At 45.5% G+C, this 25,972-nt stretch overlaps 1 protein-coding gene across 5 annotated transcripts in view; it reads right to left on the bottom strand.

Annotated features, from left to right (window-relative positions):
- Positions 1 to 25,972, bottom strand: part of nudt14 (nudix (nucleoside diphosphate linked moiety X)-type motif 14) — a 134,940-nt gene that overhangs the window by 31,703 nt on the left and 77,265 nt on the right. For all 5 annotated transcript variants that reach the window (XM_087989570.1, XM_087989569.1, XM_087989572.1 and 2 more), the window contains one exon: positions 15,487 to 15,530. In XM_087989570.1, the coding sequence (XP_087845696.1) occupies positions 15,487 to 15,530 (44 nt within the window). The remainder of the gene's footprint in view (positions 1 to 15,486; positions 15,531 to 25,972) is intronic.

Below are 25,972 nucleotides of genomic sequence, written 5' to 3'. Positions count from 1 at the left end.
ACGGGCCAAACAGCTTCCTTCCACCACGTAGGCTCAATTATTCTGCGATTATTAGCTTTGTCTTTAAGCTGCCTTTATCATCTATAACATTGATAATATTTGCTACCACGTTCTCCATGGCCTCTCCCCTGATTACGTCAGTAACCCCTCTCCAGCTCTACAAGCCTGAGACCCTAGAACTGCTCCAGTCCGTGAGGCCCTCTCCATCCTGCTCTTTGCAGCCGGGATTGGCTCAATGCACTGGAAGTCCAACCTCAAACCTCCCACATCCTTTAACTCTCCACAGGCTGTATCTGACCAAGTCTGTTGGTGTCCTGGTCAAGTGTTCTCTTCTTTGGTTTAGTGTCACTCATTGCTTACTTATACTGTTCTCGCGAGGCTCCTTGTAATGGTTTCCCATGGGAACTGTTGCATGCCAATTGGCAGTCATGTTACCCACATTAAAACAGCGACTAGAATTCAAAAGTAATTTGTTAGTCGTAAAGAATATTGCAAAGCTATACCGTTTGATAAAGCATTATAGAAATGCAGGTATTTTCCTATCCCCAATGAATGGCTTGGCACACTCAATGGGCTGAATGGCCTAATACTGCTATCGGCATAGAAGGCCAATCAGAGGAGCTCCTTGCTGCTGAGTAGGAAGGCAGGAGGGTCACCTCTGGCACCCCCTCCTACCCAGTGACAGCTGCCCACCACCCCACCATCACCAAACAGACCATGGAGGGGGTGGCGAGCGTGAAGTCCACTACTTCAAATACCCATCTTTTCTTCAGGGTAAGGGAGTTCAAGACTAAGGGGAATATTTTAAAGGTGAGAGGTAAAAGGACAGAGTGGTTAATGTGTGGAATAAACTCCCAGAGGAAGTGGTGGATGCTGATACAGTCACAATATTGAAAATTTATTTGGATAAGTACATGAATATGAAATGTTTGGAGAGACATGGTGGGACTAGTTTAGTTTGGGAACATGGTTGGCATGTACTGGTTGAACTGAAGGGTCTATTTCCATGCAGTATGACTGAGTGAAAATCTGCCATTGCTTATGTGAAATTCATGCTATTTAATGCAGAATAAAGTTAATAGCATTTATCACCCATCCTGAGAAGGCAACACAGGGTTAATAAAACAGCACACCTTGATAAACCACTCCGGATGGCAGTTAAGAGTTAACCTTGTTGAATAAAATATTGGATTGCATTTTCATGTCCATGAGACCATTCAAATCAATGATGCACTTTTGAATTGTAAAGTATCAGCCAATGTTACACACAGCAAGTCCACACAAACAGCAAAGTTGAATGGACAGCTATTTAAAACATTTGCAACATAGAAGGAGGCCACCTGGCCCATCATTTTCATGCTACTCTACAAAGGTCTGTCTGAACTAATCCTATTTTCTACCTCTTGTCCCAGAAGACCCGGAAACTATGACAATGCAACTGAATATCCAAATGCTGCTGAAATGTTATGAGAGTTTCTGACTCAACCAGCCATTCAGGCAATGAGTTCCAGATCCCCATCTCCCTGTGGGTGAAAACATTTCCCCACAACTTGTCTCTTCAACTTCTACCTCTCATCTTAAATATAACAAAATCAACCTGACCTGTCCAACCTTTCCTCACAGCTCAGACCCTCCAGACCAGGTAGTCTCCTGGTGAATCTCCTTCGCACCCGCATTGAACTAGTGTCTCAGAAGGTGTCACGCCCATCCAAGAGGGCAGATAGAGCTCTTGTTAAGTGTCTCACTGAGCAGAAAGCACCTTCTGACAGTATGGCACTGAGATCTGGTGTGTGCTCAACTCCAGCTGGGGAACCTGAAGCCACAACATTTCCTGACTTAGATATGAGGGTGTTAGAGGGAAGAACGTAGGAGGGAAATGAAGGGATGGGCTGTGCATTGGTGGGAGAGGACTCTAGGATGGTGTGGGGCAGAGGGGTTTAGCAGGGAGGAGATTAGTTGGAGGTTTAAAGGTTGCAGGGGGAGTGGGGGTTGAGTGGGAGGTGTGTAAAGGGAGAATCATACAGAAAAGAGTGAGGGGAAGGTGACTTGTAGGGGAGGGGTGAAGGAGGAGGTGAAGAATGAAGAGAGAGGGAGAGAGGATAAAGTGAGAGGGATGCAAAGGGATTACAAGATTTGTCTTGCTGTTTAAATTTTAATAAAATGCTGTTGATCAGTTGTTCTAAATAATTGCACTGAGGCTGTCGAGTTGCAAGTCTGGAAGCTGCTGTATATTCAGGCAGCATCAGCAGCTCCATAGTAAGAATCACTAGTTTGCCAAGCAGCAGACGGGCAGACACTAAAAAAGGTGCAGTTTTCTGCATTGCCGTGTGTGTCTTTATTTGGACAGTGGGAACACTGTCTATATTTAGATCCAGTCAGCATACCCTCCCACACCCACCAAAGCCACCTCCAAGTAGATCTTTCGAAAGCTGGGTTGTGAGTGAAAATGTGATTTAACTTTGGCAAATGTTAAGCTCCCGCTCGATCTGGGAAGAATCAATCACGTTGTTCAAAACCTCATTGATACCACATTATGGGGTAGATGAAGTGCACCTTAAAGTGCAATTTATGGTACACACAGTTTAATTTTCACTGATCTCTGCTCTATCCAAATAGTACAATGTTAAAGAGGGTGCATTACCAGAGAGCCCTTGCAGTGTGTGTATACACAAATCTCTGAAAGTAGCAGGACAAGTTCAGAATGCTGTTAAACAAAATGTATGGGATCTTTGGCTTAATAAACAGAAGCATCAAGTACAAAAGTTCTGTTCCTTTACAAACCAGTGGGAAGGTCCCAACTGCAGTGTCTCATCTAATACCGGGCATCACCCTTCAAAATGTCTTGGTTATGGATCTAAAGGATTCCAGTGATTATGGACAGCCTGGAGAAACTGGGATTGGTGTCCTTAGAGCAGCGAAAACAAAGGGAGGTTTACAAGAATGGAGGATTCTGATTTATTAACTAATGGGTATGTTTCCACTGGAAGACGTGATGATAACCAGAGGACACAGTTATAGGATGACTAGCAAAAGAAACTGAGGTGAGAAGAGGGGGATTACTCTTACACTTAGTTTGTTGCAATCTCGGAGCTGCCTGAAAGGGCAATGGAAGCTGCTTCAATAATAATTTTAAAAATGATTAATATTCAAAGGAAAAGGTTTGCAGAGGAGCATCTTCAAACAATCAAGGATCTGACAATGGGCTGAATGGCCTCTATACATCACATATTTTGCTAATGTGCAAGATCAACATCACTGTTTCACTCATCTGGTAAAGTTTAATAAATTTTAAGTCAATTGCTAACAGGAGATATGCAATATACTATAAAAAACAAAGTACCGTGGACGTTAGAAATCAGAAGTAGAAATAAAATTGCTAGAAAGCCTTATACAACATGGCAAGTTGTGTTACCAGAGGAAGCTCCCTGAAGTTTCCTGCTGGCATCGAGGTCATCCATGGGATGAGGGGGAAACTTTAATCCATGTTGCCTCTAGTCTAGAACCAGGACCACCCCAACGTCTGTCACTGAGCTGCAGCATACGTGTGTGCTCGCTCAGAGACTGAGTTCCAAACTGCAATGGAAGTGTACCAAAACATGGCCCTTAGGCTAATATCCTGAAAACAAAGGTTGCCTATTGTGCTCCCACTGTGCAGCACTGACTCCAGACTGCTAAGATCCACTGGATAATTGTAAAGCACTGGATAATGTTGATTCACCTTCATACCCCGAAAGCCTCGTCTCAGTGAGCACAGGGCATCAACAGGGAAATTCAACATTGCCTTCCAGTGGCCAGCGTAGCCTTTGACCATCCAGGAACACAGTTCCTGAACCTTGCAGGAGCAGGCTGGGACCACTCCTGCAGAGACGCTGAGACCTCCATGTCTCACCAAGCGAGTAAGTAGCACTCTGCATGTCACTGCCACTCTCCCATGAACCCTGCTATCAGTCTCGATAATTGAACAACACTTCCTTTCACCTAAGTGGAAATCGTAGGCAGAGAGAGTGTGGGTTCACAATCACTGAGCAGCTGGCTGAGGAAGAAATAGTCCAGGCCGCCTGCACTTGGAGGACTGCCAGAGACCAGGCACCTGCCCAGCCCCAGGAGCCTGCAGTGCCAGCAATGCACAGGGTGGAGGAGCAGAAGCAAACAGGCATCGAGGAATAGGTGGCACTCAACGCCCAGAAACTGCAGCAGGGCAGTGTGTCATATGGACAGGTCAACAGTTACCATGGAGAGCCAATACCAGCAGCCTCAGGAGAGACACTCACACTGGCACCATCTCCCCAACCACTAGTCTGTAGGACCAAAGATAGGGTGACGGGGATGGGGAATCTTCTGCTCAAGGAGACTGGGCATTTCCAGGAAGCAACCAATTGGAGGGTGGATCCACCCACAGGTGCCAGTTACCACTCTCACTGCAGAGGTGACCAGGCCCTCCAACTTCCTGCTACCTTGGAGTCCAAGATGAGGAGGATCCACTTGCCTCTGGCGAAGGGACCCTCAGCAGGATTGGCCCATCTAGACTTGGAGGGAGTAGGCAACCTGCATGGACAAGAGTTCATGAGCCTATGTCCAATGTTGTTCTGTTTGAAAAGCCCTTTCAAAAAGCTATGTGCCTCAGTCCCCTCCTTCACAGACTCAGCGAATTACCCCACCCACTCAGAGGAGCCATTTTCTACCCTACTGTGCTCTTTCCATTTCCAGCACGGCAGAAGGGTAACAGGGAATGGTCCTCCTTCAGCAACTACCAGCCTCTGCCAGAACATGCTGATGAACCCTCAATATCCACAGCCTTTATCAGTTATTCAGCAATCTTCAGTCAGAAATGACAAGTGGATGATCTATCTCAGTCTCCAGCAGTGCTCCCCAGTATCACAGACACCAGTCTTCAGCCAAATCAATTCATCCCCCATGATATCAAGAAACACAGGATACTGCAAAGACTATGGGCCCTGATAACATTCCAGCAATAGTACTAAAGATTTGAGCTCCAGAACTTGCCACGCTCCTAGCCAAGCACCCAGTACAGTTACAACCCTGACATCTACCTGACAATGTGGAAAATTAGGCAAAAGTGAGGACTGCAGATGCTGGAGATAAGAGTTGAGAGTGTGGTGTTGGAAAAGCACAGCAGGTCAGGCAGCATCTGAGGAGCTGGAGAGTCGATGTTTCGGGCAAAAGCCCTTCATCAGAAATGTGGAAAATTGCCCAGGTATATCCTGTACATAAAAAGCAGGACAATTCCAACCCGGCCAATTACTGCCCCATCAGTCTACTCTCGGTCATCAGTAAAGTGTTGGAAGGGGTCACCAACAGTGCTATCAAGCAGCACCTGCTCAGCAATAACCTGCTCAGTGACGCCCAGTTTGGGTTCCCCCAGGGTCACTCAGCTCCTGACCTCATTACAGCCTTGGGTCAAACATGGACAAAAGAGCTGGATTCCAGAGGGGAGGGGAGAGGGACAGCCCTAGACATCAAGGCTGGATTGAATCAAATGTGGCATCAAGGAGTCCTAGCAAAACTGGCATCAATGGGTATCGGGGGAAAACTCTCTGCTGGTTGGAGTCATGTCTGATACACAGGAATATGGTCGTGGTTGTTGGAGGTCAGCTCCAGGACATCTCTGCAGGAGTTCCTCAGGGTAGTATCTTGGCTCAACATCTTCAGCTGCTTCATCATTGACCTTCCCTCCATCATAAGGTCAGAAGTGGGAATGTTCACTGATGACAGCACAGTGTTCAGCACCATTTGCAATTCCTCAGATACATATTCAAATATTACAAGATCAGGACAATATCCAGGCTTGGGCTGACAAATGGAAAATAATATTTGTGGCAGGCAATGACCATCTCCAATCAGAGATAATCTAGCCACCACCCCTTGACATTGAATGATTTTATCATCACTGAATCCCCCACTACTAACATCCAGACGTTACATCTGATCAGAAACCGAACTGTATTAGCCAGAAAATACAGTGAGTGCAAGAGCAGGTCAGATGTTAGGAGTATTGCTACGAGTAACTCCCCTCCTGACTCCCCAAAGCCTATCAAAGCACAATTCAGGAGTGTGATGGAATACTCCCCACTTGCCTGGATGGGTACAGCTCCAACATCACTCATGAAGCTTGACACCATCCAGGACAAAGCAACCCCCGCTTTATTGGCATCACATCCACTCCCTCCACCACCGACGCTCAGTAACAGCAGTGTGTACCATCTACAAGATGCACTGCAGAAACTCACCAAAGACCCTCAAACAGCACCTTCTAAACATATGACCACTTCCATTTAGAAGGACAAGGGCAGCAGATACATGGGAACACCACCCCCTGCAAGTTCCCCTCCGAGTTACTCACCATCCTGACTTGGAAATATATCGCCATTCCTTCAGTGTCACTGAATCAAAATCCTGGAATCCCCTCCCGAAGGGCATTATGGGTCTAAATGCAGCACATGGACTGCAGCGGTTCAAGGAGGTAGCTCACCCCCACCTTCTCAAGGGGCAACTAGGGATAAGGAATAAATGCTGGCCAGCCAGTGACACCCATATCCCTTGACCTCTTAACCTGTGTACCTGTGCCTACAGTTCCTATCCTTCCCACATGGACCGTGGTATATGGGGTGCCCATGGGCCAGCTGTGGTCATACACTGCTACCCCAATTTGAAGCTAGGGTGTCCTGACTCTGGATGACAACCTCTTCCCCCCCCCCCCCCCCCCCCCCCACCACCCCACTACCCCTGCTGTCCAACACGGAGGTCATTTGGGTAAGTGCCATGCTGAATCCACCAGCTACTTGCTCTGGTTTCTTTGTCAAATCTTCCTGTTGTCTCCCTTATAGAGTCATAGAGACATACAGCACAGGAACCCTTTAGTCCAACTCATCCATGCCGACCAGAAGTCCTAATGTTTGGTGAGTTTGGTAGGGTGGGAGTGTGAATATTAATGAGGAGAGCTGTGGTGTTAACAAGGCGTTTAACAATGAATAATGACCTCCTAGCAGAGCGCTTTAGGGAACATCTCCGGGACACCCGCACCAATCAACCACACTGCCCCGTGGTCCAACATTTCAACTCCCCCTCTCACTCTGCTGAAGACATGGAGGTCCTGGGCCTCCTTCACCACCGCTCCCTCACCACCCGACGCCTGGAGGAAGAACATGTCATCCTCCGCCTCGGAACACTTCAACCCCAGGGCATCAATGTGGATTTCACCAGTTTCCTCATTTCCCCTTCCCCCACTTCACCCCAATTCCAACCATCCAGCTCAGCACCGTCTCCATGACCTGTCCTACCGGCCTCTCTTCCTTCCCACTTATCCGCTCCACCCTCTCCTCTCTGACCTATCACCTTCATCCCCACCCCCATCCACCATTGTACTCTTTGCTACCTGCTTCCCACCCTCACCCCCCTCCCATTTATCTCTCCACCCTGGAGGCTCCCTGCCTCCAGTCCTGATGAAGGGCTTTTGCCTGAAACGTCAATTTTCCTGCTCCTCGGATGCTGCCTGACCTGTTGTGCTTTTCCAGCACCACTCTGATCTACACTGTGGAGGGAAGTGTCAAGTTTCATTGCTTAATCTTAGTTTCTAACACAACTTAATAGATTCACCAGAGGGAGCAGCCTGGCTGGGGGTGGGGGGGGGGGGATTCAAGACTGTGGGTGGAACCTCGTAGGGGCTTCAGGGATGTGGCTGCATAAGGTGGCAGTATGGTGAGCCCCAACTCGACATCAAGACCATCCTGCTCCATCTTTCATGCTTTCCTCATGGCGAGAATCTTGCGAGGCAGCATGAAAATGAGAGTGAGGGAAACAGAAGAGGATGAGGCAGAGAGAGGAAAGAAAAACAGGAGAAGTAACCTGATTTATAAAAATTTAAAATAGCCTATTTGCTTTTTCACTTCATTCCTCTATATATAAAGATAAATATCCAGTGCGGTTTATTTTTAAACAGTCTCATCAACTTGTCCTGTCACCTTTAGACATTTGTGTACGCACAAGATGTCTCTGTGCCTGCACGCTTGTTAAAACATTCCTTCAGATGAAAGGAAAAAGCTCCACAATAAAGCCAATACCTTGCATTGAATTTACACAACAGAAACAGGCCATTCAGCCCAGCTGTGTACAACAGAAACAGGCCATTCAGCCCAGCTGTGTACAACAGAGACAGGCCATTCAGCCCAGCTATGTACAACAGAGACAGGCCATTCAGCCCAGCTGTGTACAACAGAAACAGGCCATTCAGCCCAGCTGTGTACAACAGAAACAGGCCATTCAGCCCAGCTGTGTACAACAGAAACAGGCCATTCAGCCCAGCTGTGTACAACACAGACAGGCCATTCAGCCCAACTGTGTACAACATAGACAGGCCATTCAGACCAGCTGTGTACAACAGAGACAGGCCATTCAGCCCAACTGTGTACAACAGAAACAGGCCATTCAGCCCAGCTGTGTACAACAGAAACAGGCCATTCAGCCCAGCTGTGTACAACAGAAACAGGCCATTCAGCCCAGCTGTGTACAACACAGACAGGCCATTCAGACCAGCTGTGTACAACAGAAACAGGCCATTCAGCCCAACTGTGTACAACAGAAACAGGCCATTCAGCCCAGCTGTGTACAACAGAGACAGGCCATTCAGCCCAGCTGTGTACAACAGAGACAGGCCATTCAGCTCAGCTGTGTACAACAGAAACAGGCCATTCAGCCCAACTGTGTACAACAGAGACAGGCCATTCAGACCAGCTGTGTACAACAGAGACAGGCCATTCAGCCCAGCTGTGTACAACAGAGACAGGCCATTCAGCTCAGCTGTGTACAACAGAAACAGGCCATTCAGCCCAACTGTGTACAACAGAGACAGGCCATTCAGACCAGCTGTGTACAACAGAGACAGGCCATTCAGCCCAGCTGTGTACAACAGAGACAGGCCATTCAGCTCAGCTGTGTACAACAGAAACAGGCCATTCAGCTCAGCTGTGTACAACAGAAACAGGCCATTCAGACCAGCTGTGTACAACAGAGACAGGCCATTCAGCCCAGCTGTGTACAACAGAGACAGGCCATTCAGCCCAGCTGTGTACAACAGAAACAGGCCATTCAGCCCAACTGTGTACAACACAGACAGGACATTCAGCCCAGCTGTGTACAACAGAGACAGGACATTCAGCCCAGCTGTGTACAACAGAGACAGGCCATTCAGCCCAGCTGTGTACAACAGAGACAGGCCATTCAGCCCAGCTGTGTACAACAGAGACAGGCCATTCAGCCCAGCTGTGTACAACACAGACAGGCCATTCAGCCCAACTGTGTACAACACAGACAGGCCATTCAGCCCAGCTGTGTACAACAGAAACAGGCCATTCAGCCCAGCTGTGTACAACAGAGACAGGCCATTCAGCCCAGCTGTGTACAACAGAAACAGGCCATTCAGCCCAGCTGTGTACAACAGAAACAGGCCATTCAGCCCAGCTGTGTACAACAGAGACAGGACATTCAGCCCAGCTGTGTACAACAGAGACAGGCCATTCAGCCCAGCTGTGTACAACAGAGACAGGCCATTCAGCCCAGCTGTGTACAACAGAGACAGGCCATTCAGCCCAGCTGTGTACAACAGAAACAGGCCATTCAGCCCAGCTGTGTACAAGAGACAGGCCATTCAGCCCAGCTGTGTACAACAGAAACAGGCCATTTAGCCCAACTGTATATCTATATTGTATACCAACGTATCTATGCTAGTCATCTCTACAGCTGCTTGTGACAGGACATTGCACCTTCACACCATTCTTGGGTAAAGAGGGGTTGTCTAACTCTCCTGCTGGATTTTGTTGACTATCCCCAGTTGAATACATCATGCCGATATCTACGCTTTCATAATCTTAAGAATTTGAAAGGGAGAGAATTAAGATTTTTTAAATCGACTGTAAAGATCAGTTCCAGATTGCCTTACTATCCGAGCATTGGGTATTATCATTGAAACTACATCACAGATAGAACCTATTCCTTCAGAGTCACTGGGTCAAAATCCTGGAATTCCCTCCCTCAAGGCATTGTGGGTCTACCTATAGCATTTGGACAGCAGCGGTTCAAGAAGGCAGCTCACCCCCACCTCAAGAGGCAACTAGGGACGGGCAATAAATTCTTGGTCAGCCGGCGATGTCCACATCCCCTGAATGAATTAAAATTTGGCCCTTACTACCTGTACTGACCTAAAACAGGCAACCAAGCTTAGTCCAGCATCAGCTAAGGGGCACTGAAGATGGGGCGGGGGCTTCTGATGAATATTTGGATAAAAATTATCTGCAAGGGTATGGACAAAAGGCAAGAGATTGGCACTAGGTAATGATGCTCATCTAATGAGTCAGTGTGGGTATGGTGGGCAGAATGGCCTCCTTTTGTACTATAACAATTCTGTGATCTTAGATCACTCCAGATCCCAACAATCCCAAGTAGAAATATTGCTCATTTACCTTCATTTATTTTCCCAATGGCTTTAAATCTAAGACTGCGAGTTACAGATCTACTCCTCAAGATGCTCCTCCACCTAACAAAATCTATCTTCCTGAAAATGTCTATTCAGTTATGGATCACAGGGGAACAGTCCTAACATATCTTCATTAGTGAGTCCCACATCCCTGCTTATCTCCTAGTAAAACTACTCCGTTCCCTTGCATCAAAAATTGCTGGATAAACTCAGCAGGTCTGGCAGCATCTGTGGAAGAAAGTAGAGTTAATGTTTTCTCTTCACAGATGCTGCCAGACCTGCTGAGTTTATCCAGCAATTGCTGATTTTGTTTCTGATTTCCAGCATTCACAGTTCTTTCGTTTTCTGTTCCCTAACATCATTCTTCAAGTTTTTAAAAAATTCATTTATGGGATGAGGTCACTGCTGGCTGGGTCAGCATTTCCTGCCAATCCCTAATTACCCAGAGGGCAGTTAAGAGTCAACCACATTGTGGTGGGTCTGGAGTCACATGTAGGCCAGACCAGGTAAGGACGGCAGTTTCCTTCCCTAATTGATGTTAGTGAACCAGATAGATTTTTCCAACATTAGCTGCTTAATTTCAGATTTTTAAAAATTGAATTCAAATTCCACCATCTTGTCTTGGTGAGATTTGAACCCAGGTCCCTGGAACATTACCTGGGTCTCTGGTCTAACAGTCCAGTGATAATATCACTAAGCCACTGCCTCTCCTACAGTATAGTGCCGATAGTGTTGTCTGTAATATTCCAGCTAAGGCTTAACCAGTGATTTATAAAAGTTCAACAAGATCCCTGCTTTTATTTTCTACTCTTCTATTTATAAACCAAGTAACCAAAATGTTTTTTCAGCCGTATTATCAACCCACTCTGTCATTTTAAGGTTTTGTGTGTCTATGAATACCAATGTCTCTCAGTCTATCTGCACTTTTCAAAGCAGTGCCATTTTTAGTACACTGTCTTTGCATATTAGTCCTTCCGAAATGCACAACATCACACTTCCTCTATCATCCTGAATTTTAAAACAATTTTCATTACTATATGCAAATTTCACAAGAGTCTCAGCACAAATTATCACTATTCCTAGTGTTTCCTAATCCGTCCCCGTATACTGTAATAAGACTGAGGTATGTGGCTATCTCCTCCACTCCTCTTACCAAACTCCATAACCTTCACCTCAACCATGCTGGGACCAGGTGTCTGGTGAGTGCTATAACTACACGGTATATAGAGCTTTACGTTAAATAGGGTGGGGCCATGGATCAGATGAACAGACGGTAAAATTGAGAGAAAGCAAAAGGCAATAGAACAGGGAACTGATGTAACAAATGATAGCTAAAGTATGGTAGGTATGGACAGAGCAGAGATGCTCAAGAGAACAGCAGATGAGGCCAGAGGTTGCAAGAATAGTAACAAGTCAGAATTAGAGGCCCTGTATCTGAATGCAGGCAGAATTGGTATTAAAATGGTTGAATCTTTAGCACGAATAGAAATAAATATGAATGATATGATTACAGAGATGTGGTTGCAAGGTGACTAAGCTGGGAGCGAAATATTCAAGGCTATTTAACATTTTGGACAAGAACAATAAGTACAAGAAGCTTGATAAAAGCAGGATAATAATTCTGTTCATTAAGGCTAGCATTAGCATAGCAAAGTTCAGAAGATCAAGAAACAGAATCAATTCGGATTAGGATAAGAAATGGCAAAGGTAAGAGTTCATTTACAGATCCCTAACAATAACTACACTCTGGGACAGAACACACACAACGGCATAATGGACGATAATAAGAAAGGTACTGCAATAATCATGAGCGATTTTAATCAACACATTGATTGGGGCAACTCAGATTGACAAAGGTAACCAGAGCACAGACTATATTAGCTGCTGAAAATGTGTTGCTGGAAAAGCGCAGCAGGTCAGGCAGCATCCAGGGAACAGGAGAATCAACGTTTCGGGCATAAGCCCTAGACCTGGTAATGTGCGATGAGACAAGATTAACGAATAAACTCAAAATAAAGGAAGCTCTCAGCAATAGCAAACACAACATTTCATGAAACAGTGGCAGATATCTAAGGAGATATTCCATGCTTTTCAGCAAAAGTAAAGTCGGTTCAGAAAGCAAGATTCTACCAGAGGGGCACACAATTCCTGGTTAACTAAAGAAGTTAACAATTGGATCAAACTGAAAGGGAAAGTGTACAATCCTGTAGAATTAGACATGAGAGTGTGTTGCTGGAAAAGCACAGCAGGTCAATCAGCATCGGAGGAGCAGGAGAATCGACGCTTCGGGCAAAAGCCCTTCATCAGGAATAGAGTTAGTCAGGTTAACGATTGAGGAAAAAAATGACAGCTGAAGTACAATGTGGAAGAATGAGAACTTGTCTATTTTGGCAAAAATAATATAAAGCAGTATATCATTTAAATGGAGAAAGATTGCAGAAACTTTTGTTAGACAGGGATCTTGGCATCCAGGAATGAGACACAAATTCCTGACATGTCAATAAATTTGGAGAAAGTGAGTAATGTAAGAGCTGGAGATCACAGTCAAAGAGTATGGTGCTAGTAAAGCACAGCTGGTCTGGCAGAATTTAAGGAGCAGAAGAATTCAATGTTTCGAGCATATTCTCTTCATCAGGAACCTGGAGATGACAAGGAAGTATAGTTGAAACCACAACCAGATCAGCCACGATCTTTTATTGAATGAGGAGGAAGCTTGACGGGCTGAATGGCCAACCCCTGCTCCTAATTGCTGTGTTCCTCTTCTTCAGATTCACACTTTAAACTGAACACCTCAACAGCACCATCTTGCACACATACAGGAGCACTGGGATCTGTCATCGATCACAGTCAGTCCTTCTCTGAGATCAGTAATTTACAAAACACTCACCGCATCTCAAAAGGGTTGTTTGGTCTTCCCCTGAACTTGATAGGGGCTTGAAACTGATCTGTGGAATATTCAACATTCCCACTGGGAGGTCAATACACTCAGCTTCATTCTAGTCTCCCCCATCATGTCCCCATGAGCACCCCCCTCTCTGTCTCTTTGATAAAATTAATTTGATGGGGTTACTGAACCTATGACTATTACTTATTGCTTGTGAAAGGAGACCTGCTTGAATAAAGGGAATAGTCAGCAATGTTTAAATTCTGCAGCCCTGACTCACTGCTAAAAATGTAGACTGGGCAGTCAGTATACCGGTCAGTCATACCTATCCTTAAAAAAGTTGCCTCAGCTGCAACACCTCCTTACACTCATATACACAATAATTCGGGCAAGGGTCCTTTAACTTATTTGTTGGCTATCACAGTGGGCGGAAATATCGCTCTACCCATATTGGTGGTACCACTGTGCAGCAGTGCATATGTACAATAACAACTTTCTATTTATATATAACCATCAACTTAATGAAACACCAATTCACAGGAACACTACAAAGCAAATCTGACACCGAGTCAATTAAGACCATATTGAGACAGACGATCATGCAAGAACAAGTTTAATGGGGCATTTTAATGGAAGAAGGCGAGGTACAGAGGCACAGTGGAAATTCCAGAAGTTCTACTCCAAGCATCTGAAGGCAGAGCCCCCGAGGACAGAGTAATGAGAATTAGGAATTTGAGTATTGGGAGAAAAGACACATATTGTCAAAGCTTTTCTCATTTGCACTTGTCAGGACAATTCGAAAAAAATACCAAAGTAAAAAGAAAACAATATTTATATTGTATGAGAGTGTGGTGCTGATTGATTTGTAAATAGATTCTTGATTCGTAGAATGTTGTTAAGGAGAATACATCAGTTAATAATAACTAACAGTTAATTGACAGTTAAAAGTTCTGCTTGAATTTTACACAAGGCAGATTGACTTTACAGCATTACCCTGAGAAACGAACCACAGAGAAATGTCACCTATCTTGTTGAGTTGAGTCACGATGTGTGTACATGCCCTTGCTCTCTGCAAAGCACCAGAGCCCTGTGTATTAATCTGTGTAGCTTCCAATACATGCACACGTGTCATACTAACAGCCTGACTGACAATCCTAAGCAGTTCTGAGGAAGCTTCATTTGACCCACAATATTAACTCTGATTTCTCTCCACAGATGCTGCCAGACCTGCTGAGTTTTCCAGCAATTTCTGTTTCTGTTTCTGATTTCCAGCATCCACAATTCTTTCTTTTTTTTTGTTAATTTTAATTAGTTGTCAGTGTAATTCTTAATGCACTGAGTATTATTTAACAAATATTGTCCAATTGTGGAATTCATCGAATGTTGGACATGGGTAGAGTTTTGCAAGTGCAGACTGATTGGGTACAGTCAGTATCTTGCTTATTGTGAACCAATGGGATGTGTGCCCGACATACTTGGCATCATACCAGCACTCAAATTCACATATCACATTACCTATTTGTGTTATAGATAGAACATCTTTGTACTTGGCCACAGCAACCTATTAGTGGTAAATATATATTCCTGAGTTGGAATATATATTACCCTTTCTTCACTGTTGCGAGGTTAAAATCCTGGAATTCCCTCCCTAAGGGCATTGTCAGTCAACCCACAGCAGTTCAAAAAGGCAGCTCACCCCCCCCCCCCACCTTCTCAAGGGGCAACTAGGGACGGGCAATAAATGCTGGTCTTGCTGGCATTGCCCACCTTCTAACAGCAATTTTTAAAATGAACTAACCTGATTCCATTGTTATCTGTCTAGCCAAGGAATCATCATTTCCTTATATTAATGAACTGGTTGGGTTTATGGTTTGCTATTTCACAGGGCGAACCTGCCCAAGTTCTATCTAGAATTGAAGATCAGACCGGATAATTGGTCCACACAGACTGAGCACCAATGGGAAAGAAGGGGGTGGAAACTAAGGAAAGTTGGGATAATAAGGAAAGAAAGCTCCAAGTAAACATTAAATAAGCAGCAGCAGTTAGGATAAGGTGGTCTAATGAATGTGGACAAGAACAAACTGGAGATAGCGACAAAATGTCAGGGGAGAGTCACCTGTCGTGTGTTTTCATGAAATCCCAGTACTTCCTGGTGCCATTCTGTAAAGAGAGAAAAAGCAGTCAGATCCTGAAATCTGTGAAATCCGATAAAGCAGTCTCTACCCACACTCCCGGAAATTGGTGCTGAGAATGCTGCTCTCTATCTCACACCACTGAGTCTATTTCAGCACTTTGAGAATGCACTCCAATTAGTCCCACTCCTCTCCTCTTTCCTCAAAGCTTTACAAAGTGCTCTCCCTTCAAGTATGAACTCAGTTCCCTTTTGGAGTTACTAGGTACATGGGTGTTACAAGCAGGAGTAGGCTTTGTAACCTTACATGACTATATATCAGCTCCTATGTCCTCCATGGTCCCTGCTAACCATCCCCCTGTTTTGCTACAAGTATAATGTTCAGAAACCTTTGTATATTTCTGCTCAAGTTCAAATCAATCCAAAAAGTGCACAAAGGCACAATGACAGAAAATTCGACCCAGGCCAAAAAGCTGATCAAAGATGTGGCTTCTAAAGATCCTCTGAAAGTACAAGAGGGAGGTGCAGAGATTTAGGAAGGGAATTTCACACAATGTGGAGGTTAGGCAAAATATACAGCCACCGAGGGGGAAAGGGAGGAAGCGAACAGAAAAAAGGCTAGAATCAGAGGAGCTGTGAAGGAGGGAGAAGGAGCTTAAAGAGATAGGATAAGGAAAAGTCATGTTAAGATTTAAACATGAAGGCGATGGGATTTTTTTAAAATTGAAATTATTGGGAGACTTGTGATCTATTCAGGACAGGAAAGTGTGTGGGGACTTGTAGCTCTTGAGAAGTACAGTTTTGGATTCGCTGGTGGACTGGGTAACTGGTCAAGAAGAGATTGGAAATGTTGATTTTAGAGTAATGGATTAAGAGTTAGGAATACGGTTAGGATTAGGGCTGAGGTACACAGGTAATATCATGGAGACAAAAGTAGCCATCGTGATTCTTGTGCCCATCATTGCCTCCCTTAATGCCATCTTCTGTCTCTTTAAATTTCAATACCTCCTTAAAACCTAATCTCATATTCTGGACCCCGGCCCTAACTCCTCTAACAAAGCTTATTGGGTATTCTATTTACCCTCTTGGAGGGATGATTATTGAAGCTGCAAGCCTCTATAAAGAGCAGTTCATCTTCGGACAGGTCTTCCAGTTAGCTCATTAACCTATAATCCTTCCCACACATTGCTTGTAAAATACAAACCCTCAGGCAGGCAGCACGAGCAGAGTGCAGTGAGTGTCTTATTTAAAAAGGTCTTGGAACTCCTACCTTACGGGGATACATGTCAGGCAGCCTCAATTTATGGATCTATGACGCATGGATTACAAGTAGCAGCTGGAACAGGAGTGTGCCTTTAATGGTTCACATATTTAAGCATTGTATATTGACAGAAAAAGCCCTCACAGAATGGAAGTGAAGCACAGGGTTGAGGGTAGCTCTCTGAAATTCTCTCTACTCATATGATTGGTTATTGTTGTTGAAAATTCAAGAAGTGTCCTTTGGGGAAGGAAACCTACCAGCTTTGCCCAATCTGGACGTGTATGTGGCTCGGAGCCCAGACCATTATGGTTAGCTGGTACTGCCCTTGAAAACAGCCCAGGAGCCAGTCAGATCACAAACAAAGGCCGCCAGTTTGAGAAGGAAGATTGCCACCACCTCCTCAGAGGTGGCACGGTGGCTTAGTGGTTAGCACTGCTTTCTCACAGTGCCGGAGACCTGCGTTCGATTCCACTCTCAGGTGACTGTGTGGGGTTTGCATGATCTCCCTGAGTCTGCCTAGCTTCCACCAGGTGCTCTGGTTTCCTCCCACAGTCCACAGCGGTGGATTGGCCATGCTAAATTGTCCACCGTGTTCAGGGATTGGGGGGCTCGGGGGGGTAGCCAGGGTAAATGCAGGGTTACATAGATCAGTTGGGGGGCTGGGTGAGGGTTGGTGCAGATTCCATTGGGGTCTATGATTCTATTAAGTATGAGTCATAAATATCAGCCTTTCCGGAAATGACTTTGTTATAAGACTGAAGAAAAATATTCCACACATTATGAATTTCATGCTTAAATGGCAACAATAAAGTGTGATTGAGAACATTTTTATCTAATTAGGTTTTGGAGCCTTTTTAAAAATTCATTCAAGGGATAAGGGCATTGTTAACAAGGCCAGCATTTATTGCCCACCCCTAAACGCCCAGAATGCAGTTAAGAGTCAACCATATTGTTGTGGGTCTGGAGTCACATATAGGGCAGACCAGGTAAGGATGACAGTTTCCTTCCCTAAAGGGCATTAATGGACTGGATGAACTTTTCGAACAATTGTCAATGTATTCATAGTCATCATAGGACTCTTAATTCCATATTATTTATTGAACCCCTCTGCCATGGCAGGATTTGTACCTGAGTCCCCAGAACACTATCTGGATCTCTGGATTAACAGTCCAGCAATAACTTGCCTCCCTGTTACACCACCTGTAGTGCAATCCACTACCATCATTCCCACCACCGGCAACCAAAGGTGCCTTCAGACTGGAAACATTAGCTTGCTCTCTCCCCATGGATGCTGTCTGATCCACCTGTGATCTTCAGCATTTGTTGGTTTATTTTCAGGTAACAAGGCAGCTGCTCACTAGGTGCTTAGTGTGTACTTGGGAACAGTGTAAGTTTGATTCCCACTCTGGCTGAGGTAAACCAGGTAGCTGTCTCCTCACCCTGGCTCTGGCAGTGGAAGACATAGGCAAAGTGCCCCTGACAAAAATCACCAAGAAAATGACTCAGGGTGAAGCATTAATCGACGGTGAGTCCAGATCCTGCCTGAAGAGCTACAAAACAGGATGAGAACAGTTCTTCTTGTCCAGCGCAGACTGGGTGGGCTGAAGGGCCCTCTTCTGAGCTGTAGACCACGTGTGATATGATCATCTATTGCTTTTGTGCATAAATAAGATGGACATCCACGTTTTACATTTTGGAACTATTTGGGTTCAGGTGAGGTGAGAAATATGAAAAGGATTAACGTTGAAGGTTTGGAGCTGATATCATTGCCCTTGAACCCACATCATACATTCCACACGCCACATTTTTCTGATCTGTGACTGACAGTGTTGCTGTGCCTGAAGGAAAGCCCACTCTCAGGAGCTGCCTGGCTTCCACCATCAATCAGCAAAAATGCTGCACATAAAAAGCCTGTGTCGACAGTGGAGTGGGAGACCGGGAACTCTATACTGACTGCCAAAAGTTAGCGTCAGGCCACCTCTCCATCCCACCTGAAGCTGACAGCATCAAGTGCTCACCGGAATTGTCCCTCCCTGGCTCACTCACTCACTGTTTGCTGAGTAGCCTTCTGACCTAATGCCAAAAAGCTGTATAACCATTAACTCTGCAGGCAAGCTGCTGTTGGCAGCCCTTCTGTGAGTTATACAGAATGCAAATCTCTTTGTTGGGTGTACAGTTACTGATAAGAGAGAGGAGTGGCTGTAGAAGGCTGAAAGTCTTCCGCTTTTGCTAATATGATCAAAAAAAACGTTGCGAATGCTAAGGTTTCGTGAGGCCAGTGAGGAGGTGGGGGGGGGGGGGGGGGGGGGAGTGTTTCTACGTTCTTACCTGTTGCTATTTTCATCTTAAAGTAAGAGCTCCCGTTGGTGAACAGCTCTGCAGTCACTCACACAGGCAGCAAGAAACAGATAGACTGAGATGTCTGAAACAAATAGGCATGGTTGGATACAGAGGCAGTGGGGTAAAAGACAACGACAGAAGGAGCTGAGGGATTAGAGATACACAGACAGAAAGGGAGAGTGGATGAAAGAGAGATTATAAATGCATTAACAATGTATAATGAAATAAGGAAAGCAAAGAAAGATATTCAATCTAACTGGATTGCATGAAAGTGGCTGATAACTGCCTGAAATGTGATCTGTGCACTGTTGTCCTTCTGAAGGAAGCAGAGTTCAATGAGTATGAATGACCCCTGCTTTTACTGATCGAAATACAACTGCTGTCTCCTGCATGTCCCAACCTGAAGGTGAGATTATGTAAGCAACACACAGTGAAAGGAAAATACTTCCACTCTCCTCAAGAATAAATTGTCTCAAAAACATCCCTGCACCACCATTAAACCTGAATACAGATTAAACAGGCAGCCAGCAACAGAAAGCTTTACATTTCACCCACATCCTCTCTTCAATAGACAGCAGGTTTAGGTAATGTTTGTTATTTTCTCCTTTTCTAAGCCCAGTGACATTCAGGCCCATCTGTCATACCTGTACTGGTCAAATCAGTTAACAGAGGGCAAAGCTGATCACGCAATGGTAACCCTGTGTGCTGCACTGTGGCTTGTTAACCCTAAGATCAGCCAAGGTTGGTGCACAATTCAACAAGTAAGATACTTTACAACATAAGGGAAGTGCCAAAGCATCCAGTCATGAACAAACAACCCATTGAGGTTAGGAACAGTTTAATAAATTGTACTGTTCCTGGTGAATAAATAAGCATCCACTGTAATAAACAAAGAAAGAATGCATCTCTATAGCATCTTACAGAACCTCAGGGAGTTGTCAAAGTGTTGTACAGTCACAGTGTACCACTGATGTGTATGCTGAAATGTTGGTACAGACTTGATGGACTGAAGGGCCTCTTCTGTACTGTATAATTCAAGGATTCTATAAATTGGGGCAGCCAACAAACAGCAATGTAATAATGACCGAGACATCTTGGCTGTTGTTGTAATTGTATTGATGGGCCAATGGCAGCAGGCAGAACACCCCTGCACCTCGTTGATATAGTGGCCATGGGTTTGTTTACGTCCAGGAGAAAGTGAGGACTGCAGATGCTGGAGATCAGAGTCGAGAGTGTGGTGCTGGAAAAGCACAGCAGGTCAGGCAGCATCCGAGGAGCAGGAGAGTCCACTTTTCGGGCAAAAGCCCTTCATCAGGAATTTGTTTACATCCAGCTGAGAGGGCAGATAGGGTCTCAGTTTAATGTAAAGACAGTGCCTCAAGCTGTTGTGCTCAGGTGTCTGTTGTGGAAGTTGAGTCTATAACCTTCCGATTCAGAGGCAAGACTGACTGAGACACAACGACACCTTTGGGACTGAGCAAAGGTCCAGGTTTGATCCTGCTCTGTACTGACTGGCAACTTCAGTGAAGAAGGAAAATCAAACCAACTCCAGGGAGATTTCCCTCAACTAGGATCAGTGAAATCTGCGTGTTGTCAGCAATTTATAATAATGGGCTTCAATCTTCTGTCACCTCACACCATGAAGAGCCATGAGGAAGTTAGCTGCTTCCGCAAGACACCTATATCTGCATCAGGATATATAATCCGACTTACAGATGCCATGGTGATGGGGAGGAAGAAGAGAGAAAGGGAGGGTTGGGGGGCTGGGTGGAACATGAGCATGTTTGCCAGTATGCTCAAATAATCCTCTCAAAAAGGAGACTTCTGCAGTTCGAGAGATGAACTCTTGATACTCTGCATACGGTTTAAGTTTCATGGAATCACACCAATCAAAGATTGAGCGACCTATAAAGGTCTTTCTTGTCCAGATAAGATTTACATTCTCATTACCAAAGTGATTGACAGAAAATTTGGGATGTTTACTCAATGTATTTGCTTGCAGATATTTAATAAAACATGGAGAGAGTAGCCCGTGTTATATTAACTCACAGCTAACTAGGCAAACTGCTGTATTAATTTGTAACTAACTAGGTAAACTGGAAACCTGCAAAGGTGTCACACCAGTCATAAAGAAGCTTTGCCCAAGCTATTACTCCCATACCATTGGAATATGGCTGCAGGGATGATTCACACCATGGGGAGGCGATGGCCTACTCGTATTATTGTAGACTATTAATCCAGAAACTCAGGTAATGTTCTGGATATGGCAAATGGTGGAATTTGAACTCAATAAAGAATGTGGAATTATGAAATCATGATTTCTGAAAAAACCCATCTTGCTGCTTTTCACTTAATACTGATTGATCAAATAAAAATACTGGAACTCAGAATCATCTGACTGGGGGACAAAGATTCTGTTTCTCAACTGTAGTGGGAATGTGAGGTGCAGGAAAATAAACATGTTTAGGGGTGTTGAAAAAAGAAATCCATGTAATAACAGATGCAGGGATGCGTTCAACCAGAATGCGCGACCTTGGCTTAAAGTCTGGCCAACAGATTCTCCAGAAGGGGAGTCGGAAACTCTCCGAGAATCCTGGCCAACATTCCTTTCCCAATTAGCAATCCCTCAGGATGTACTCAGTCTGTTCATCTCATTGTTCCTTTGAGCCAGATTTGTCTCCACAGCAACCTGTGTATTCTGGAGTAACGCACCACACGTGAAGTGTTTAGGAAGTTCCCACACACGAGGTGCTCTCTTAATGGAATTCTTTTACATGGCCACGCCAGCTAAAACAATGTGCCCTGTTCTGGGGCAGCTGCTTGAAGCTCTGTTTCTGACAGCAAGCAATCAGGAAAGGTCATAGAATATTATAGTTTATTATGAGAGGAACTGATTGAAAGATAGGGAGGTCATCCTTCGGTTATACGGGCCATTGGTGAGACCACATCTGGAGTAGCATGTACAGTGCTGACAGAAGGGTGTTAATGCAGTGGAAGCATTTCAGAGAAGCTTCACTAAACAATACCCAAAATGCGTGGATTACCTTAGTAGGAAAAGCTGGACAGGCTTGGCCTATTTCATCTGGAGTTTAGAAGAAGCAGAGGTGATTTAATTGAAACATGTAAGCTCCTTCCTATTGGAAAGATGTTGTGAAACTTGAAAGGGTTCAGAAAAGATTTACAAGGATGTTTCAGGGTTGGAGGATTTGAGCTACAGGGGGCTGTTTTCCCTGGAGCATCGGAGGCTGAGAGGTGACCTTATAGAGGTTTACAAAATTATGAGGGGCATGGATAGAATAAATAGACAAAGTCTTTTCCCTGGGGTTGGGGAGTCCAGAACTAGAGGGCATAGGTTTAGGGTGAGAGGGGAAAGATATAAAAGAGACCTACGAGGCAACTTTTTCTTGCAGAGGGTGGTACGTGTATGGAATGAGCTGCCAGAGGATGTGGTGGAGGCTGGTACAATTGCAGCATTTAAGAGGCATTTGGATGGGTATATGAATAGGAAGGGTTTGGAGGGATATGGGCTGGGTGCTGGCAGGTGGGACTAGATTGGGTTGGGATATCTGGTCGGCACGGACGGGTTGGACCGAAGGGTCTGTTTCCATGCTGTATATCTCTATGACTTGACTTGGTGGAGGTATAAAGGATGCTTCCTCTTGTGGAAAAATCTAGAACCAGAGGGTCATAGTTTAAAAATAAGAAGGTGCCCATTTACAATTTGGAACCTTTTTTTTCATCTTAAGGTTGAGTTTTTTTGGAATTCCCTTCCTCAAAAGGCAGTGGATGAAGAACCTTTAAATATTTTTAAGGCAGAAGGGGATAGATTCCTGATTACCAATGGGAGTTGGAAGATTGTCAGGGATTGTGCAGGAATGTACAGCCAAGTTAAAATCCGGATCAGCCATGATCTTAGTGAATGGTGGAGCGAGCTCAATGGGCTGAGTGGCCTACTCCTTGTTTGTATGTACCTCACTTTACTTGGACAATGGCCTTAAGGCGACGAGGGGGCATGATCATTCATAATGGGTGAGCAAAGATTCTTTGTGGAGGGAAAGTATCTCTCCATCATCATTTGTGTGTGGTTGTGTGCCAAAGAAGCAAAGACACAATCTGCAACACACCCTCAAACAGAAGCAAGTAACAGGCACTGTAGTTGACTTTAGCTTTACTGATTGTAGTGTGCCCCCTGCTGTATTAGATTCTGACACTTTCTATTCTGCAGGCAGTGCGCTGAGATAAATGAGGGACACGTTTTTTTTTAAATCGCTGACCTTGCTCGAAATCAGATTTCAGTTGTGACCGTTAACAGTGCAGAGGGAACAATTGTGAACATTTATAAAGGCAGGAAGTGCAAACCTTGCCAGATAATTGGACACAAGCCTGCAAGTAAAGAAAGGTGGGGGGGGGGGCAGTCAGACAGAAATGTTCTTGTAATAAGAGAACAGCACACACAGGTGGGCAGAGACATTGCTCATAAGGAGGTGGGGTGACAGGGGATGGGGTGAGAAAGACACACACACACACACACCAAATACGTATTCGAGGCAAGACAGGCTGGAGAGAGGCACAGCTAGAGGCAGGTAGTGTCAGAGACAGGCACGGGTGCCAGGTGAGACAGACACAAACAGTGAGTGATAAGAGCAGGGAAAGCAAGAGAGACTAGCATGGGCTGGGCGAGAGACCGGGAGAGGAACAAGAGAAGGGCCAGTGAGGGAAGGGGGAACAGGGTCAGTGAGGGGAGCAAGTGTCGGAGGTAGTGAGGGACAGCACAGAGACGAGGAATGGGGTGTAGGCTGGACAGGTGAGCCAGCAATGGGGAACAGCCACTGGGGGCAGGGGACAAGTATCAGGGGCAGTGAGGGGAGAGGGACTGGTTAGGGAGAACAGGGGCATGGTGGTGAGGGGTGGGGGGGGGGGGGGGGTGAGAGGTGGGGAGTGAGGAGGAAGGATGGGGCTGAAGGGGAGTGGTTGGGGAATGGGTCAGAAGGAGGGGCTGGGTGGGTGTCAGAAGGGAAGAATAGGAGGGTGATGGGGAGTGACAGGCGTGAGGGGGATAGGGGTTTTAGGGGGAGAAGGGTAAGTGGATGAGGGGGAGAGGATTGAGGACGGGAATGAGGGGTAGGGGGTCAGGGGGGAACAGAGGCAGGAGATGAAGGTGGCGGGGGGGGGGGCACAGCCTTTATTTAGACACAGTCATGATCTTACCAAAGTTGTGAAGGGGATCTCTCCGCAGTGCCCATCGCCTGACTTCTGTCAGCCAACAGATTACCTGCTTCTGATCACATCGCCCCTTGGAGAGCTTTGTCATGTCTCCTCACTACAATAATATCTACACTTCAAAAGTACTTTAGCTGCTCTGGGAGCCACAGTGGAGGTCAGGAAAAGCGCTATAAAGATGCAAGCTTTTTTAAAAACATGCCAAGTCTCAGCCTCAGCCAGGTGGAGGTAGTGGCTACATGCACTGCATCAGCAGATAACAAACTTTTCATCCCTCTTGGTTCAGAGCACAGATCAATGTGGTGAGATGGGGATAAGTGTTCAAAGCAGTTTGTTTGGATTGTTCTTGAAGGGCTGTGCGGAAGCTGGGGCTGAGTTAAAAAGCATACAATCAGAGCTCCTCAGTCATGGAGGCAACACCTGGTCTCTTATAGGAATAATTCAGCCTCACCAGAGCCAAGCCAGTTACCTTGGCAAACTGCACATATAAACAGTTGCCTGGACAGGCTGCTACATGTTCACTGTCACACACACAATGAATGATTTTATTTTTAGGAGCTCTTCCCCCTTTGTCTTTTTGAAAGAAAAATGCACTCGCACGAGCACAAACAGAACCACATGCGCTGGAATGTCTGCCAATCTGAAATGATTGCAGCCTCAGGGCAGAGTGCTGAACTCCAGCCTCTCCCCTTCTGTTTACCCATTACAACACCCTGCACGGCTGCCCACTGGGGTACAGTCCATGCGGGTATTCAAGCTGCCAAGTAAATATCCTCGGCACACTCCGGGAACTCGTCCAGGGAGCTTATCTACAAAGGTTTAAAGAGCGGCCTTCAACAATTGCAGCGGTTTAAGAAGGGAGCTCACCCATCATCTCAAGGACAAATAGGGATGGGCAATAAAAGTCCGCCCAGCCAATTATAGCCACATCCTGTGAACAAAGAAAAGAAAGAAAATAATCTCTTTACACAGATGGCGGGTTAGAACGTTCAGTGCCTATAAGTTTCATCCACAAAGCTAATTTGCGAGTTACATTAAAACACAACAATAAAAGCATTAACGAACCAACAGGGAGAGTTAAACTGGATGGGATAGTAAAGGGAACAGGGCGAGTGGGATGAGACTGGGTGGGGTAGTTACTGCGTGCAGCGAGAGAGGGGGAGAGTGGGATTAAATAAGGTGGAATATTAATGGACTCAGACAGAGAGGGGGCTTAGACTGAGTGGGATAGTAAAGGGTCGGGGGGAGAGATGAGGATGAGACGGGCGGAATAATAAAGGGACTCCACAATTAGATGGGGTGGGATAGTGAGGGTCGGGGGGATTGGGAGAAGAGTGCAATTAGACGGGGTGGGAGATTAAAGGGTGGGGGAGTGAGAGTGGGATTATACAGGGTGAGGTATTAAAGGGTGGGGGGGGTGAGAGTGGGATTAGATGGGGTGGGGTATTAAAGGGTGGGCAAGTGAGAGTGGGATTAGACGGGGTGGGGTATTAAAGGGTGGGGGAGTGAGAATGGGATTAGACTGGGTGGGGTATTAAAGGGTTTGGGAGTGATAATGGGATTAGACTGGGTGGGGTATTAAAGGATGGGGTAGTGAGAGTGGGATTAGACTAGGTGGGATATTAAAGGGTGGGGGAGTGAGAGAGGGAT

The sequence above is a fragment of the Chiloscyllium plagiosum genome, unplaced genomic scaffold (genome assembly GCF_037043375.1).
Source record: "Chiloscyllium plagiosum isolate Xiang-an unplaced genomic scaffold, Cpla_swu_hap1 HiC_scaffold_8, whole genome shotgun sequence".
Taxonomy (NCBI): Eukaryota; Metazoa; Chordata; class Chondrichthyes; order Orectolobiformes; family Hemiscylliidae; genus Chiloscyllium; species Chiloscyllium plagiosum.
The sequence above is the reverse complement of the archived record's forward strand: the minus strand, read 5'-3'. Positions and strand labels throughout refer to the sequence as shown.